We start from the raw sequence: 18,891 nt of genomic DNA, 5'->3' as shown, positions 1-18,891 counted from the left end.
TAGAATAATAAGAGTATATTTCTTTGAAAGGATGAATTTACATAGACAAGTGAGGAGTTATTGGAGATCTCACATTAACTAGAGATGAAAATATTTCATTATATATAAGTGAGTGTAAACCTCACCTCATGAGTCAGTTAGGTGAGTCAGTTTTATGGGGTTGAATTATGCTTAAAATCTACTTTGTTAGAATAATAAGAGTATATTTCTTTGAAAGGATGAATTTACATAGACAAGTGAGGAGTTATTGGAGATCTCACATCAACTAGAGATGAAAATATTTCATTATATATAAGTGAGTGTAAGCCTCACCATGAGTCAGTTAGGTGAGTCAGTTTTATGGAGTTGAATTATGCTTAAAATCTACTTTGTAATAGGAACGAAGAAAAATATGGACAAAAAAATAAAAAATAAAAAAACATGAAAAAATACTTTAAATTATTATATCTTTCTTTTTCGTATAAAAATAATATTTGCAAAGAAATCAACATATAATCGATTAAAAACACATTCATAAATATGTAGCACATACAATTAATTAGATACAAAAATGTAATCCGTTAACAAAACAATAATAATAAAAACTGTGAGAAGAAAATAATAGTGAAACTAAATTCATAAAATAATTATAAAAAGAAAAAATAATATCATATAATATAATATTATATTTTACTAAAACTAATTTATATCAACAAAGAAATTTTGATCAATTTATTAAATATATTATTTTACATATTTTTAAATTTATTAGATCAATATAATCATTTACAAGTTTGCACAATTTTTTTTCCATTTTTTTAACTTTACATTCCTTACAAGAAAATCATCAAATTGCAACTAATTTTAGATACCAAAATAATTAGTTACTATTGGACTAGATTAGAAATCATTTTAGAGACTACACAAAATATTGATACCTAAATTAGTTTCTATTATTAATAAAAATTTAAAGTAGTTTTTAAATTAGTATCTAACTATTAGCTACCAAGGTTTTAACTACTAATATTTTATATTCTAAATTAGTTTCTAAAAGACTAATTGAAACTAATTTGAAATCTAAAATATTAGTAGCTAAAATCTTGATAGTTAATTTAGATACCAACTTAAAAACCATTTTATAAATTTTTATGAATAATAAAAATCACTTTATATACAAATAATTTTTTAATCTCTAAAATAGTATTTAATTTAGTTAATATCGTGATTAATTAATTTTGGTGTGTAACTTTGGTTGCTATTAAATGAATTTCTTGTAATGATTATCTTTTACTTCTTCTAAATAATTTAAATTTTCACTATCTTTCTCTTTATTTTCTTTTTTTTTCCACTCCATATTTTAAACACATAGTAAAGAAACTCGAAGAAGAAATTAGTAGGCATAACGTGATTTATTATTTTTTTCTAAAAAAATAATGTAAAAAATTAGAATGTTCTAGAAGGTTCTAAAAGTTTGTAGAAACATATACAAGTTTCTAAAATATTATAAGAAGGTATAAGAAAGATGTATGAACTCATAACTTGAGTGGACCTCAATTTTAGCTCCTAATTTTGACTAACAACCTCCTAATTTTGAATTTGAGGCTAAAAAAAAGACAATGAAAAAACAAGATTTTCATAATAAGAAAAATATTATATGACTTAAAATAAACTAATGAGGCTTTGGAACATGGGAACTGGTTCATTGTTACTGCAAATAAGTTTTTTCTAAATGTTTTGGGAGCATGGAATCTATCTCTAAGCTAAAACACGTGTTTTTAAGGTTGGTGTATTTTAATGTTGATGCTTTACTAATTATAGAAAGTGATCAACCAGAAAATGAAATCAGAATTTCAAGTCATCAATCATTAATTTGTATATTTATACTTTATTTTTATAAGGATGTTAAAGTATTATTTTTCTACTTAGAAAAGTTCATTTTGGATATATTCTTTATTTTATAAAAACAAAGTTAATAAGTTATCGTATAAAAATTAGTCCGTATTGCATAACTATATATTTTTTAGTTATAAAAGTGAAGAAGAAGAGGAAGAAAAAGGTTGCACGTGCATGTGATAAAAGAACCATTGCTGATAAAAAAACCATTCAATAAACGAAAGTTCCCTCATAATCACAAGAACAACCACCTGAATCAAAGAACCTCAAACACAGATTCGTTTGAGTTAAGATGCAACAGCGGTAGTTAATGGCACCCAATGTTAGCAGTCCATCAACAGAAACTTGTTTTTGTGTTTTGTTTTTTGTTTTCCTTATGAAGTTAATTTGCAGAGTATGAGGCAATGCAAAATTTGTTGGGACATTTTGGCAAAGCACATAGCAACAGAAGAACAATGGAGACCACAGCAAAAAGTAAAGGGAGGAAAAACCTTTACAGTGTGGTATTGGTATTAGGAAGTGTAGTTTTGGGTGTGGAAGAAGGAAAGGTTTCAGTCGAGTTGAGTGCAGTTCCTGAAAAGGTCAATGCGGCGTTCTCCCAGCCTCATTGAGTAGGTGACTTTCTTGTATTCAGCCCAAGTGAAGGGTTTGAAGAGGGAGGGCCTCTGGGGTGTAACCATAACTGAGGGAGCAACAATGCATGCATCAAGTGGTGGACCCCCAAAATACGCCACCGACATTCTAGACTTGTGTGAGTTTGTCACAGCCCTGTGTCTCACGCTCACAAATCTTCCATTTGTCATAACCTACACAACACATCAATAAACATAAATCATTCACTTCCCGTTTTTGTACCACCTCTTCCACACATAACCGAAAGCTAATTCGTCACCAAACCTTAACCTACCTCCCCATTATTAGTATTCATTCCATCCACTTCTCAAGATGTTGTACATAACTAACATGTTGCTTGTCATGTGTGACATGACATCTCACGTGTCTAACTATACCCTTTTTTGTTTAATCACAATTGGGGCAAGAGAAAGTGGGATATCTAAATTTCCAAATCCATTACCATGTACTATGTTACATTACATCTTGTTTCTCTGTGTTCTGTGTGTGTGCGTGTGTCTATCTTCTTGGCTCTCTATCCACAACCCTCATATAATATTTATCTGCTGCTTCTAAGTGGATCTTGAAGTAAACCTTTCTGATATTCAATCAAAAAAATTCAGTGACTTTTGTGATCAAGTTGAAGGGTTAAGCTTTTTGTTTGAAGACAGAAAGATAGAGATATAAGTAGTGTGTGTTAATTTGTTTGGCAGTCCCATGTGCGAGGTGTTAGAGCAAAGGCAGCCCAACCAAAAGCAAAGGCAACCCCAGGCCCCCCACTACTACCCTGAGTATGTGTTGTGCTGAGGAAAATGAAACCAGGTTGTGGGGCTGAAAAGAAAAAAGATGTGTAGGATAAGAACACATATACCTGCAAGAGATCACCCACATTAACACAGAAAGCTGAGGGGTCAGGAGCAACTGGGTTCCACACCCCATCTTGAAGAGAGATTTGGAGGCCACACACGTCATTGGATCTGAGGATGGTAAGGATCTGAGGGTCAGAATGCTCCCCAAAGCCAACCTTGGTGTGGTTGTGGGAGGGAGACTTGTCCTTATCCTTGCAGTCTTTGTTAAGTATCGGTGGGTAGTGATTGAACCTCAGGACTGAGTCACTATCAACCTCCCTGATCAACCTGCTCAAAAACCATCTATCCGGAACCCCCAGACCCTCTGCCATTAGCTCCAAAATCTCACATGCCAGCTCCCTCACTCCCTCTGTGTATGCACTCACACTACAGCTGTCATGTACAATTGCACAGTCACACACTCACACCCTATATATTCTTTTCTCTCATGCTTATCTCAAACTTTTAGATAAGTAAACTATAATCTCAACTTTAAACTATATTAAATGCTCAAAAATACAAATTTATCTTTCATACTATATAGTAGCAGTACTGATTTGAACAAAATTATATGGGCCAAAATAAGAGGTATACTTCACCCATCCACAGCTAGATAACAGTGAACTGAAATGGTGGCAATGGCAATTGAAGAAATTGAAGAAATAGCAGAGATGTTTTGATCTGCACCGTACAGTACACTGACAGCATATGCTTTATACATTTCACTTGTGAGATTGGTTTTTTGGGTAAGAAAAAGAATTGTTAAAGAAGTTGTTGTGGATAACAAATGGGGAATCTGATTTTGAAGTCTGACCTTTTGGTTTTGATTTGATTGGACGTTGTTGATTTATTTGAGATACTTATGTATGTATGTGTCAATCTGAAACCCAATGTTTTATCCAACAGAACTTTTTCTGACCTTTCCAATTTGATTGCCCCCTTTTTCCCAAATTAATCATAATCATGAGTAAATAAATCACAAGCACGCAGCACTGATCAGTGTTGACATGACAAAGACAGAGTAGAAAGAGGTAAAGTGAGTCTCTGACATATTATCCCACCTCCTAGGAGTACCTACTCCTTTTCCATACTCCCATGTGCTCCACGAATGACTTCAAATCTCACGTGCATCACAAACCTTTTAACACCATTTTTCTTTTTATTTACTTTTTTTATAATTATAACACCTTTCTCTCTTACCTTACCTTTTCTTCTTCTATGCCTCACAACTCAACAAACAAAATATAAATGAAAAGAAAAATGGTACTTTTCTATTTTTTTAATTTTCTTTTCTACCCTATTTTTATCACATCAATCATAGCAGCATTCAATCATAGCATTGTTGAAGCAATGGTGTTATTTAAGTGGCAAGGACTGAATCTTCTCAAAGCAAGCATTGGAATTGAGAGAACAAGGCCATCTGTGTTGTCTGTTTTATACAGTACGGCACTTCAAATAAATAAAAATCTTATTGCATTACGAGTTTCGTATTAATTGGATGTTTTTAAATAATTCCTTTTCAAAGGATCTGGTCATCATATATTTTATTAACTGCTTAAAAATTATTCACCTACTCTTACTTTCTTAATACAATCAACATTTTAAGACATGTAGATACATGCTCAATTTACATTTCTTTAAAATGAATTAACTAAAACATGCATTGATACTTTAAAGCTGTACCAAAAATTGGGTACATACACTTAACTGTATGAGATTATCATTTAAATAAAAAACTCTAATATAAATATATAAGAAAATGTATATATATATTTTTTATATGGGGAAGTCAGATTAACTGTAGTAAAGGATTGTTGGACCACATAAAAAATTCCCGTTAGGCACAATCTGTTTATATCTATTGAAATGAAATGAAGTAATAAAGATATAGAATGAAAAATAAAATCCTATTATTTATTAGAGAAAATAGAAAAAAAAACATTTTCATAAAAATAACACCTTTTCCTTATTAGTAATAAATGAAGATGTAGTCGCTCATTTCACTTTTTTGTTTTATTTTCTTAAAAAGTTAATTAATATTTTTTACAAAAAATATATTTTAAAATATAAATTAAGAAATAAGCAATTACCTTTTATTTATATAAATTTTCTTTGTTTTTTCACCTATGTCCTAGTAGAAAAAAAAATCTTTCAGCCTCTTGTTATTTCTATGTATATATAATACCTTTATTTTACTCTATTCCTCTTATTCTATATTTATCTTTTTTTCTCCATCCAAATAGTAACTTATTTATATTCATTAAAACAATCTTTATTTAAAAAATCTTAATTAACATAGTTTTATTTTAATTCTTCATGCAGTTATATAAATTCAAAAAGGTTAAAACAATCCTCATTATATATAGTATTTCATACGGTTTAGTTTAGAAATAACTACAACTACAATAAAATTATTAAATAAAAACTAATTAATAGAAACAAAAAATAATTAATCGTTATAATGACTAAATTAAAGACAATTTTAAGGACTAAAAAAATTATTGATTTCTAAATTAGTTTATATTATTGATAAATAGTTTCTAAAAGGGTATCTAACTAGCTAAGTTTTTTTTGCTACCAAATTTAGAATTTAAATAATTGGTAGTTAAAACCTTGGTAACTAATTAAATATGAATTTAGAAACTATTTCTCAAAAATAGAAACTAATATAGAAACCAATAATTTTTATAATGTTTAAAATAATCTCTAATTTAGTCATTATAACAACTAATTATTTTTTATCTTTAAAATTGATTTTTGTTTAATGATTTTAAGAATAAATATAACCGAAGACGAAGAAGAAGGGATAGTTTAAGTAGGTGATGTGTGAATAAAATATGAGAAAGAGAACTTTGTGTGAGGATGCTTAAAAAATCTATAGAAATCAACATAATTAAGTTACTCAAAATGAAGGAGAAATCAACAAATTTTCCCTCCATTCTTCTTCTTATAATAACAAATTCTTAATTAATAATAAATAGAAGTATTATTTTTGACTAATTTTCTCCTAACTGAACACTCTTTTCATTATTATTTTTTTTGTATTTTTCTTCCACTTATTTTCTCTATATGAAACTAAAAGTTTTCTTTGAAAATAGAGGGAGGGAGAAGGTGAAATTGTATGATGATACAGATCTAAGGACCACCTGCAACGTGCTGTTCTATAAAAAATGGTTGGCACAGTGCCATCACTCACAGATGGGAATAACCTTCACACACAAACACATTCTCTCTCCCTTCTTTCTTTGTGTTGGTCAGATACAACTCATAGGGACGTACATCATTTCAACCCACCAAAATAATAGATCCTACGTTCCATTTTGCATGGAAAGAATACAAAGATAAAAACAATATAAAAATAAATAAATATAACAATAACAATAGTAAATAACCAATACAAGAGGAGTAAAAATAAAATAAAATCCTATTTTCTAATATTATATACTTTTTCAATGTCATATAGGGTTTATAACAATTAATTCTTTAAACCAGACATTATAATTATTAAGGTGGTCACTACTTAAGCTGGCAAGAACTTACTAGCTAGCCTGGTCCATATCAACAACAAATAAGAATTTATCTGGTCACTCTGATGCTACCGTGCAAGTTTTTTCTTTTTCTTTTTATAAAATTAATCCGTATTCTTGTTTTAATTACATTTTTTTTACTTAATAAAACATCTTGCATGTGTGTGAAAAAACTTATAAAAATGGTTTAGAATCAAATAAATTGGTTGAAAATATAAGTTATAACAAGGTACATTAATTTAATACCTGAAATGAACCCCACTTGAAAAGAATTGATATATGGTAACTAGGAATTTATCTGAACATGTTATTTTATTAGAGGATTATATATTTGTAAATAGAGAGGTGTGTATCCATGGTTATTGGTGTCTTACTTACTCATGAGTCATGACCTTGTCACCTCCCAACTGTTACTTTTGTTATTCACCAGATCTTGTCCATCTTTTTGCCACACACACATGATCACACAAAGTGGCATGTCCCCAGAATAAAATAAAACAAAAACCAATCCATCACCTCAATTGTAGTTAAGGGAGAGACAGAACCAAACATGCAGCAAGATCAATTTGAATAATCATCTCCATACATAAGAAGCATAAGTTGATTTTATAGTTTATGAAAAAGGGTTTTGTTTGACTTTTTTGTAGCAAGTGTCAGAGATAAATGTAAAAGTGTTGGACAATGACAGAAAGTACGTGCAATGAGTGGACGAACCTGAAGTTTGAAGGCACATTGGAGATGTTGTTGAAGTGAGCCATGGAGGGAGGAGTAGCACTAAGGAGAAGGTACTCAATCTCTCCCATGTCTCCATTGAAGCCTATGTTCTTGCAGCCATAAAGGGGAAGTTGTTTCTTTTGGGCCAGTGGCTTCGCAAAGAAATCAAAAGCTGCTTCTTCCATTTTGGCTATGGTGTCGCAGGGAACTCCATGGTTGATCACGTTGAAGAAACCGTACTCCTCACAAGCTTTCACTATGAGTTTTCTCACCATTGATCTTTCTGTGGATAAGTCCACAACGGGAAGATGAATGGGTAAAATCTTTTCACTCCTTATAACCACCATATCTAATCCTTAGGGATTTACACAAGGAGTTCAATGCAAAAAAAATTAAGCAGTTGTTGAGTTGGTAAATATATAGTATGAGAGAATGAGATTAGAAAGGTAGAGAAATGGAAAGTATGTGAAAGATGATGAAGGAGGAAGAAGGAAGGTACCAAAGTCTAACAACTGTATGGGATATTTATAGGGAAGAAAGGTATCATGTGAAAGATGAGAGTGTGGGAGAAATCCATTTTGAGGATTAAACCTCTATGAGTTATTATTCAATTAGATTCTAGTTTTAAATTTAATAACAGCATTTTTTATTTATTTTGTAAATTTCTAAGATAAAACTTTAAATTTAGTGAAGGATTTTGCAAACAATATTTATTATATATTTATATTTATTTTTTATTGTATATTGAAAATGATTGTCTTTAAAAGAAAATATAGGAAGAATAAAAATTATACTAATAGTTAAAATTGAAATTAAATGAATGAATCTCATTCTTTATATGCAACTATATAGTTAAAATAAAATCTTCTTTGAATGAACATTTTTTATAATTTATTTTTAATCTACTTCTTTCCGTGTTTCTTATTTGACTTTATTTTTTTATTGTTTTAATTGTAGAAACAAGTGTGGGAGTATTTTCTTTTGTAAAAACAACATGAGTCTACGTAGAACAAGAGATTAAAATTAATTAAATAGTATAAAAGATTTTTTATTATAATTAAATAACAATAAAATTATATAAAGAAAAAAACTCTTCATAAATATTTATGGATTTTTATTCCAGGATACAGTTTCTTCGTAAAAAAACAACAATAGTTTAGTTTTCAAAGTGAATTCAGTTTTCTATTTGTTTTTTAAAATTTTACATTTTTAGTCTTGTGACAGTTACAATTTTTTTATTCGTTTTTTTTTCTTAAATGTAAATTAGAAAGAAATATATATATATATATATATATATATATATTTTAAAGAATAAGAAAATCATTGAATAGCAACTAAATTTAGAGATAAAAAATAATTAATTATTATATTAGTTAAATTATATATTATTTTAAAAATTAAAATATTATTATTATTAATAAAAAAATTATAAAACATTTTTTAAATTGGTATTTAAATGAGTTACCAAAATTTCAATTACTAATATTTTAAATTTTAAATTAGTTTCTAAAAAGAGTAATATAGACTAATTTAAAATATAAAGTAATAACATTGCAAGAAAATCATAAAATAGAAACTAATTTTTAAAGATAAAAATAATTAGTTTCAATATTAACTAAATTAGAGATCATTTTAAAAACTAAAAAAAAATATTGATTTTTAAATTAATTTCTATTATTGATAAATAGTTTTTAAATTGGTATCTAATTAATAACCAATATTTTTGCTACCAAATTTAGAAACTAAATAATTGGTAGTTACTCATAAGTAACTAAACTCTTAGATTTTATAGTTAATGGTTAGACACCAATTTAAAAATTATTTTATAAATTTTTATTAATAATAGAAATTATTTTAGATAACAATAATATTTTTAGTTTATAAAATTTTCTCAAAACACTAACTAATTATTTTAGTTTCTAAAAATAGTTTAGTTTCTATTTAATGATTTTTTTTAGTTAATGTTTTCAAAAATATAAATATTTTTTTTAAAAAGAAATAGCCATACAAGTATTTTTTAATTTTTTTACACCAAATAATTCTTCTAAAAAAATTAACAATACCATTTAATTATTTCTGTAATGAGTAATCTAAATATTTGTGAAATTAATTTACTAATAAAATATTTAAATTAACCTGACAGTACTGTAATGTTATTTTTATCAATTAATTCAATGATAATCTCTTGTTTTAAACTTAAATTTCTTAAGGTACTTACTTTTTTACTTGCATAATTTAATAGGGAGTTTATTCTGTTTTAAAAAATTCATTATGTTTGTTTTTGTTATGTCCCATACACTAGTCAAATAAATGTCTTAAATTATTGTCAAAATAATATAACTGATTATATTTAGTAGACTTAGTTAGTGTGTGTTTGGATTGAGGAGTGGATGTGTGAGGATTTAAGGGGGTGGATGTGTGAGGATGTGAGAAGAAAGTGTGAAGAAATTGAGGTTGTTTGGATTGGAGTATGTTAGAGTGGATGTGTGAGGAAAGTTTATGAAAGTTTGTGAATGATGTAATTATTGTGAGGTTTTTTTAATTTTTTTTAAAAGTGTAAAATATAAGTTTACAAATTTATCCTTGTATTTATAAATATTTAAATAATAAAATATGATGTATTTTTGTGTAAATTTGAGTTAGTTGAAATATTTTAAATTATTGTATGTACAATTGAATAATTTATTTCGATACTATTAAATAATTATTTTAAAAAAAATACGAGTTATTTAATATTATCAAAACATGAAAAAAAACATACAAATAATATTATCTAAGCATATACAAATTTATTGTTATATTTATTTATACATTTTGAAAAAAAAATTACATTAATTGATTTTGATTTAGATTGTATGTAGATACATAACCATGAAGATATTTTAGAGAACATTTTATAATAAAAAAATATTATATATAGAGTGAATTGTACAACAAATTTATTTATAAAGAAAAAAAAATATAATAAAATATGAAATATCATAATATGATAATTATGATGAAAAAATAATAAAAATAAAATATATTATTATATATATTATTACATTAATGACAAAGAAAAAAATGCCAAAAAGGAAAAACACCACCATCTTAAGTGGCTTTTCCCTCAATTCTTTTGCATATGAGAAGAATGAGAAAAATTAGTACATCTCTCTTAAAGTAAACACAGCCTTAATGTCAAATCATAGACTTAAGGAGGAGACCAAAAAACCTAATGTAGTTACAATATATAAACTTATTTAAGCAATTATGTAATAGTTTTTAATTAATTAATATATATATATATATATATATTTCTAAATTTGTTCTTAGCTTAAATTTTATATTTCATATTTTGTATTTATAAAATTATTTTAATTTAAAATTATTTGATACTTAACCACAATTTAGTGCATATTTGGATTTCCTTTTGAACAGAATATCCCAATTTAGCAATATTTCATTTCATTTTAGTAAAGATGTGACTTATGTTGAACGTAATTATTTTCTATAATCATGCTTTTAATAGTTTATATACACGTTAGATCTTGATTTGATATCTTAGTACGTGTTTATGTACATGTGCATGGGCTCATGTGAGGGTATTAAACCAGACCAATCAATATAATTTTTTGTTAAACTGAAAACTGTAAAAATAACTAACTTATAACTTTCATCACCCTATCAAACCACAATTTTATATAAATTATAAAAATATAATTTAGCCATATAAGTTAGTATGAGATTAAAATATTAATTATAAACTTATTATAGAATTAAACTAATGATTTGTTGGCTTCAATATCACTGACTAATTCAGGTTTTAATTTTTTATGCATCTCCTATATTTAATCTCTCGTGTGAGTTTTATTTTGAATATATTAGTCAAAGGTAATTTGATAGGATATTTGGATTTTGTAACAAGAGCATTCATAGTTTACTTCAAATTGCATATATAGATTTAAAAATATATTTTATAAGTTTTGATTTGTTAAATTTAGTATGCCAAATTCTAAAATAATATTATTTGTTCTTATACACCTAACATACATAATAATTGATGGTTAAGTTGTTATTTAATTATTTTTTAAATTAGGTCAAATATAAATATATTTTTTCATCATTAGAATATTTTAGGAATGTTCCAATCCTATTAAAAAAAAGAGAGGTTATACATCATATACAACCCATAGAGTTATGCAAGAGGTGCTACTAACAACATTTTTAAATATCTTTGATAAATTAAAGCAATGCCTAGTGTCTTAACCCTTCCTTGGGAAACTTTGTTGTGTGGAATTCCCACTAGATTGAACTTAATTAGAAGAGGAGTTAATGTAAGCATAAATATGTCCTCTATGTGAGTCAAGGAAAGAATCAATCCAACATTTGTTTGTGGAGTTTGAGATAGCAAATTTGGTGTGAAATAATTCTTATAGATGGATACACATTCTGTTTGTTCAACATAAGGATTTGATTTTTCATTTTGAACATTTCCATCTGATTCATGCTAATAAAAAAACAAAATCTACTCTGAAAAAATCTTTGGGTTATAATGATTTAAAGTATATATGATATACGAATAGAATTATCTTCAAACAAAGAAATATTAATGTGAAAGAAATATATTTGTGTCTGAAAATTAGTACAATTTTATTAACAATGTTAAGTGATATAATCATCACCTTATCTATGAAATTGAATTAGGCTTTAAAAAAAATTTAACATTATTTTAATAATGTATTCTAATACTAAAAATCCAAACAATAAATGGTATTGGGACCTTGTTCTTGTTCATTGCTTTGCTCGTATATATTATTGTGACAAAGGAAGTGTTTGAGGCTTGCCTCATAATTCGGTGTTGCATGCTCGTACAAGGCATGTGGGGATTATTTTTTCCCAAGGAACAAGAGACACATAAAAGAGAGTTGAAAGTGTACATTAAAAAAATTTCCCAAGTTTTTTATCAGATGTATAAATTCAAAGCTTTAGACAAGCTTTTTTAAAAGGGACAAGAGAGTAGGAACACATAAAAAGTGCTTTATATTACAGTTCCCAAGCAATATCAAATCCTTTTATTATTAATATGGTCACTAGGTAACTCAAAATTACAAATTATGTCTGGTCCTCTTCAGGTAACAAATATGTGTACAATATTATATTCAAAATTTGTTTTTAAAATTCCAAGATAATTTGTTTTTAAAAATTAGATTGTAAATATACAAATATGTGTACAATATTATAATACTTTTTCGGGAAACAAAAATGGTTAGCGTTTAATAAGAGAAACTTTAACAAAAGTTAACGTTTAGCTTTTAAAGAATGAGTACTTATTTTGTTTCATGTATATGTGTAGTGAGATTTACATAGATATTTATTCTGGAAACATTAAATACATGAAATTTGGTGTAGTAATATTGAATATATAAACATTATTTTATGTCAATGTGTCTGACAACGATGACAAAAGCAAAAACGTGTTGGAAAAGAAAAGGCTAAAATGAGATGTTATTTTTTACAATATGTTTGATACTTATTGTAATTTTTTTTGTACTTATTAATGAGAGTGAGTTAAGAATTGAATATATAAGGTATAATAGATGAAGTAAAATTACGTAATTAAAATAATTGAAGGATGGAATTGATGAAATGATGTAGAAAAATAGTTTAAAAATGTGAATAAAAAGTATTTTTGTGGAGGTTGGAGTGACAGATTTGTTGCGTTGACCGGAATTAATAAAATTTTGTGGCATGGAAGTATAGGGCTAGTTTAGGGTTGCAGGACTTTATAAATAGGTGACTTGTCGTTCCCACAAATTGGACATTTGAGGTCCAAGCTTTGCTGGTGATGGTCACCCATGAAAACCATTCTCTCACGTCCCTCTCAACCTCCATTTTCATGCACTTCTTCTACCTTCCACTTCCATTACATTAATAGTATAATGTACAGGCCCCATTCCCAAACAGCGTTGCACTGTTCGGGAATTCTCATTTCAAACACCTCTTATTTTGTTCAGGCATTACTTGTTAGCCCTTTTATTTCTCAATGTCATCTACTTTTTCAACAATTCTTTTTTTAATTCAAAAAATACAGAATGAAAAAAAAAAACTATCTTAAAACTATTTTTAAAGTAATTTAAAAAAAATAAAAAATAATGTAGTAATAAAGCAACCATTTTTTCATTGTAGTCCGTGCATTGGAACACGAAGTTTTATATTTTGGGGGAATAAACCCTAGCTTAAGAAAACAATTTTACCACAAATATAAATAAATGGTTACATTTAGAGTATTTCATATAATTTATTTCCACTTTTCTTGTTTTTAATTTGTACATGTATTAATTTTATTTTAAATTATAAAGAAGCTTATTCTTTTAATATTCAAACATTGTCTTAGTAGCTATTATTTGATTATGCATATGGTTTCCTTTCCCTATTGCGAATAGAGTTGATTTTGTGGATCCCGGACACATTTTCATAGCTAAAAATAAGCTCATTTTACCGTAGTGAGTGCGAACTTGTCCTTAAAAAATTACAATGACACATTTGATCATGATTTGGGTTGTTTTTGTATCACTTGTATGGGCATGGATAAGAGGTTATTGTCCTCTTGATTATATGCAGACCCAAGCATCCAACTTCTCTGTTCATCAGTTTTACAACTGGCTAGCTAGGAGTTTCTTGTGACTATGAAGAGTCCATTGCCTCTTCCTTTGATTTATATAATTATTTATAAATTTGTTTTTAAAGTTTTTAATTAAAGAAAAAAAATTGCACAATTATTAGCCGTAGTCACTTGGGACATGTTAGTGGAAATTCAGCACACAAAGTTACTATTAGCACTGCTTCAGCAATCTTTTGGCATTCCTTTTTTAAGGTGCACAAACCAGGTCACCAAACTGTGGCATAATTGATTATTTACAAACATATAATTGTCTGTGCCCCAAACAATAACCCATTATGTAGCAGAAGTTAATCATTTATGCAGCAAAAGAAGTTAATTGATTATGCAGCAAAAGCCTGTGCAATTTTCATGCTGTTTAACATTCGCATATACTATGAAGACAAACAAACACGTAATTGCTCAAACACAGTACATATACCCCTCTTTTCCAGGGCACCTCCATCCTTCGCCCCCTCTTTCTCTGGCTACTTTTTTCACTAAAATCATGCTATCCAAATGTGAATGGTAAGATCTCTAAATCGTTTTTTAGAATCTAGCTAATGTTCCTAGACCCACAGAAAAAGGTAAAAAGAGTTGAAACAGGATGCTAAGTAAATAGCCATGACCAACCTAGTCCCCACATTGCAAAACTCACTAGACTCTTAAATTCACACGAAACTGTAGGATTCTCTTGCTAGCGTATCCTCTAGTTGGAAAACGTTATATACAAAGAACTGCAATCATTTTATTTACCCTGTTATGTTCTAGAGTAGTGATAATTCAGTAATATAATAATAATATTAAATATACCAAAAATATATATTTAAAGCAACGAAGGAAACAGGTTTATAACAGATACAGAAAAAATTATTCATGAGTTGATTTCAAATTATGCCTACTGACACCTAGGAAGAAATCAGGGTGGAACCAGCTTGTGCAGGCTTTCTCCAATCCATTCTTGACAGCTTCCTTCTTCTCAATGATATTCTTGTAAAGTTGTACCCATTTGTACATGGCTCGCTTCAATCGAGCACTCTGGCCTCTACCAGATACAAACTTGATGCAGTCCCTAGCTAGCTTCATGAGTTCTAAGCCATCGATGACAAAAATATACTGGAAAATGATGTAGGGTGTTATAAAATGGGAGATGCACAAGCATCCTATCAATTTTGTTAATCAACTATGTATAAGAAAGGTATTCAAATATCATCACAAAGTTTGCATACGAATATTTTATATTTCAAGATCAACCACCTCATGCATTCTAAATAATTAAGGAAAAGTACACACAAATTATATTTACAGACACAACTAACCACCATTATTAGCTTAGCAACGTCACTTCAAGTTTTTCCTTTATTTTTCACACAATAAAGAAATCTTAGACTAAGAGAATAAGTAGATACGCACAATTTGTGCAACAAGAGAACTTACCATTAATACAAAGCAAACTGTTGCTAAAACAACTTGAAGATTTTCGTTTGACATCCCATCTGATCCCCCAGAACTGCCACCATCGCTTCCGCCACCACCACCGCGTCGTCCTCCTGGAGGGATGCCTCCACTTCCTCCCTTCTGAATTTGTTGTCGCAGTATATCCTCTATTGACTGTCCCTTAAATTGTTCCATGGCTTCTTGAAGAGATTTGCTCTGGAAATCCTAATAATGTTAATAGTATTTATTTAGTAACTGAAGAACAATTCAAATCCAAAATACAAAAACCACAAATAATATATATATATATATATATATATATATATATATATCAAGAGCATCCATGAAACTCCAACTCCTCCACTGACACATTCCTTGAAACATATCCAGCAAAGTTCATTTTAGGAAGAAAACTAGAGAGTTATATACAGAAAAAATGTTTCAGTTAAAAATTGGCCTAAAAAAAAAACTGATCCCATTTCTCTAAAAACAAACATATCCATTAACTAAAATTTGTTTCTGAACATAAAATGAAATAAAAGATTCGGAGAAACAAATATCAAAAGGTTTCCACAGATTGTTATCCAACAGTTTTTTTTTCACTTTATGAACCTAATTTTATCTTCTATAAACATCTCTGCAAAAGTATAACCAAACAGACACAGTAACAATAAAATCGCTCACAAAATGCATCATACATTTCTTGTCTTTAGCAATGTCAAGTTTTCTGAAGGACCCGTCTATCTAAAAAAAAACAAGAACTAGTAATATAAAAGAAAAAATAGGTGCTTTCTTACCCCATTGTTTTCCTTCATTCCTTGTCCACTGGCGAAACAGAGATGAAGAGGTTGGCGAGATTTAAGGACAGGTTGGCATTGAAAGCGGGATAAAGATTTAGGTCTAAGACTAAGGGAAGTCTCTGAGAGAGGGTCAAAAGCCACAGGCGATGAACATGCTCCAGAATTAAAATCGCGGCGCAAGTGAGACAGGTTGGGTGCATGAAAAACACGATGACCAGGACCAACTTTGATCATATTCATTCTCACCAAACAAAACCAATACCTCAAAATTCAAGCATTACATACCTGAAAACAAAAAAAAAAAAAACAACCTTGTTTTACGATAGATTATTGAACCTAAAAATAAAATCGTGCATATTCGATTGAAGGAAAAAAGATGGTCCTAACAAGAATTAATCAAAAATTGATTAGTAGAATGAACATTAAAGGGAAAATCAAAAGGAAATAAACTGAGAGAAAGAAAGGAAATGACTCACCCATTGAAGGGTTAGACTATGCAATCAAGAAGGAATTGAAGTGTATCTTTCTCCCAATGGCCTGTGTTAAAGGCGGTGGACACAGAGAAGAAAAGAGGGTTCTAGAGTCTTTTGCTTCGGATCTGACGGTGGTAAGTGAATTCTTTTGAATATCAAACTCCAGCCCTTGGATTGAATTTTAGTCCGAGGATTTCACCGCAAGAATAGCTTTTGCAGATGGTGTGGAGAGATTTATGAAACTTGCAGCATCTCTCCAGCAATACTTTCGTCCGTTAGATACATCTGACATGTCTAAAATTTGAAATCGACAAATGCAAAATATACCGTGACCCTTGGATTCATCTCATGGTTGAAGTCAAAGAAATTTATGAATTTTTTTTTCATGTGCCTAAACAAATATTTGAAAATATTATTAGAGAAAGAAAAAAAAAACATGTTGAAGCTTAGAGAAATTCATAAAGTATATATATATTTCATAATATTATCATGACAAAGAAATAGGCCATATTGAAGTTTAAAGAAATTCAAAAAGAAAAACAATTAAAAATATGTTTATAATATAAATAAAATTAAATAAAGATTACAATAATGTATTATTTTATAATATTTTTTTCATAGAGACTATGTTTCTCAAATAAATATAAAATTCTTGGAAGTTAAATTATTGGGTAAAACAGAGAAAAACAAAGTACATTATTTATTTATATACATGGAATAATTTATGAGATATATTTTAAATTCTAATATCTATATCCATATATATAGAAATTTTTTCATTATAATTATAGTTATTTTTTTATATACAAATATATTCCTATCTTATCTTTATATTAATATTTTATTTTAGTTATTTCATTATTTTATAATTATTTAAATTTAAAACTAAAAACAAATAGTTAATATTAAATTTGAAAGAATCTATTATTAAAACTTGTCTTACATTTATTTGAAAATAATAAGTCAAATAAAATTTTGAATTAAAATGTTTTGATAGGTATTTCATTATTCCTTACTCTTTTGTTTGAATTTTGAAAATTGATTCTGTTATAACACTTTGTAACCACTATTGTAGCAGGTAGAAGGTAGCACTTAACAGGTAGGTAACAGTTAACAGGTAGTAAGTAACAGGTAGCAGGTAGCACTTAACATGTAGTAGGTAGCAGGTAGCAGTTAACAGGTAGTAGGTAATAGGTACCAGGTAGCATGTAATAAAAAACATGTAACAGATAGCAGGTAGCACGTAGCAAGTAAAATGTAGCAGGTAACAGATAACATGTAACATGTAGCAGGTAACAAGTAACAGGTAGCAGGTAACATGTACAGGTAGCAAATACCAGGTAGCAGGTAGAAGGTAACAGGTAGCAGGTAACAGGTAGTAGGTAGCAAGTAGCAGGTACCAGGTAGAGGTTAGCAGGTAAGTAACAGGTAGCAGGTAGCAGGTAACACGTAAAACGTAAAAGGTCACAAGTAACAAATAACAGGTAACAGGTAAAAGGTAACAAGTAACACATAATAGATAGCAGGTAGCAGGTAGTAGGTAAAAGGTAACAGTAGCAGGTAGAACGTAACAGGTAGTAGGTAGCAGGTAAGAGGTAGCATGTAAGAGGTAGCAGGTAGCAGGTAGCAGGTGGCGGTAACAAGTAACAGGTAACGGGTAACAGGTAACAGGTAGCATGTAACAGGTAACAAGTAACAGGTAATAGGTTGCAGGTAGAAGGTAGCAGGTAGCAGGTAACATGTAGCAGATAGAAGGTAGAAGGTAGCAGGTACCAGATAGCAGGTATCAGGTAACAAAGCAGGTAGCAGGTTGCAGGTAGCAGGTAGCAGGTTGCAGGTAGCAGGTAGCAGGTAAAAGGTAGCAGGTAAAAGGTAACAGGTAGCAGGTTGCAGGTTGCAGGTAGCAGGTAGCAAGTAGCAGGTTGCAGTTAGTAAGTAGAAGGTAGAAGCTAGCAGGTAGCAGGTAACATG

At 28.9% G+C, this 18,891-nt stretch overlaps 2 protein-coding genes across 3 annotated transcripts; both read right to left on the bottom strand.

The window, feature by feature from the left end:
* Nucleotides 1–2,071: 2,071 nt before the first annotated feature.
* On the bottom strand, nt 2,072–8,110 carry LOC137831961 (gibberellin 2-beta-dioxygenase 2). Its single transcript, XM_068639884.2, has 3 exons — nt 7,574–8,110; nt 3,356–3,725; nt 2,072–2,678 (listed from the first exon to the last, which is right to left on the bottom strand). Exons 1-3 carry the CDS (start codon nt 7,918–7,920, stop codon nt 2,424–2,426), a joined length of 972 nt encoding a protein of 323 aa, XP_068495985.1. The 5' UTR covers nt 7,921–8,110; the 3' UTR covers nt 2,072–2,423.
* A 6,879-nt stretch (nt 8,111–14,989) lies between these two features.
* On the bottom strand, nt 14,990–17,128 carry LOC137831960 (uncharacterized). Of its 2 annotated transcripts, none has more exons than XM_068639880.1 (4): nt 16,924–17,128; nt 16,445–16,732; nt 15,648–15,872; nt 14,990–15,326 (listed from the first exon to the last, which is right to left on the bottom strand). In XM_068639880.1, exons 2-4 carry the CDS (start codon nt 16,685–16,687, stop codon nt 15,081–15,083), a joined length of 714 nt encoding a protein of 237 aa, XP_068495981.1. In that variant the 5' UTR covers nt 16,688–16,732; nt 16,924–17,128; the 3' UTR covers nt 14,990–15,080. The 2 variants fall into 2 exon arrangements, with proteins under 2 accessions (XP_068495981.1, XP_068495983.1); XM_068639882.1 differs by having other exon boundaries at nt 15,648–15,863; nt 16,924–17,062.
* Nucleotides 17,129–18,891: the final 1,763 nt, after the last annotated feature.

The sequence above is a fragment of the Phaseolus vulgaris genome, chromosome 6, assembly GCF_051622355.1.
Source record: "Phaseolus vulgaris cultivar YP4 chromosome 6, ASM5162235v1, whole genome shotgun sequence".
NCBI classification, from domain to species: Eukaryota; Viridiplantae; Streptophyta; class Magnoliopsida; order Fabales; family Fabaceae; genus Phaseolus; species Phaseolus vulgaris.
This window is presented reverse-complemented; position numbering and strand designations above follow the sequence as displayed.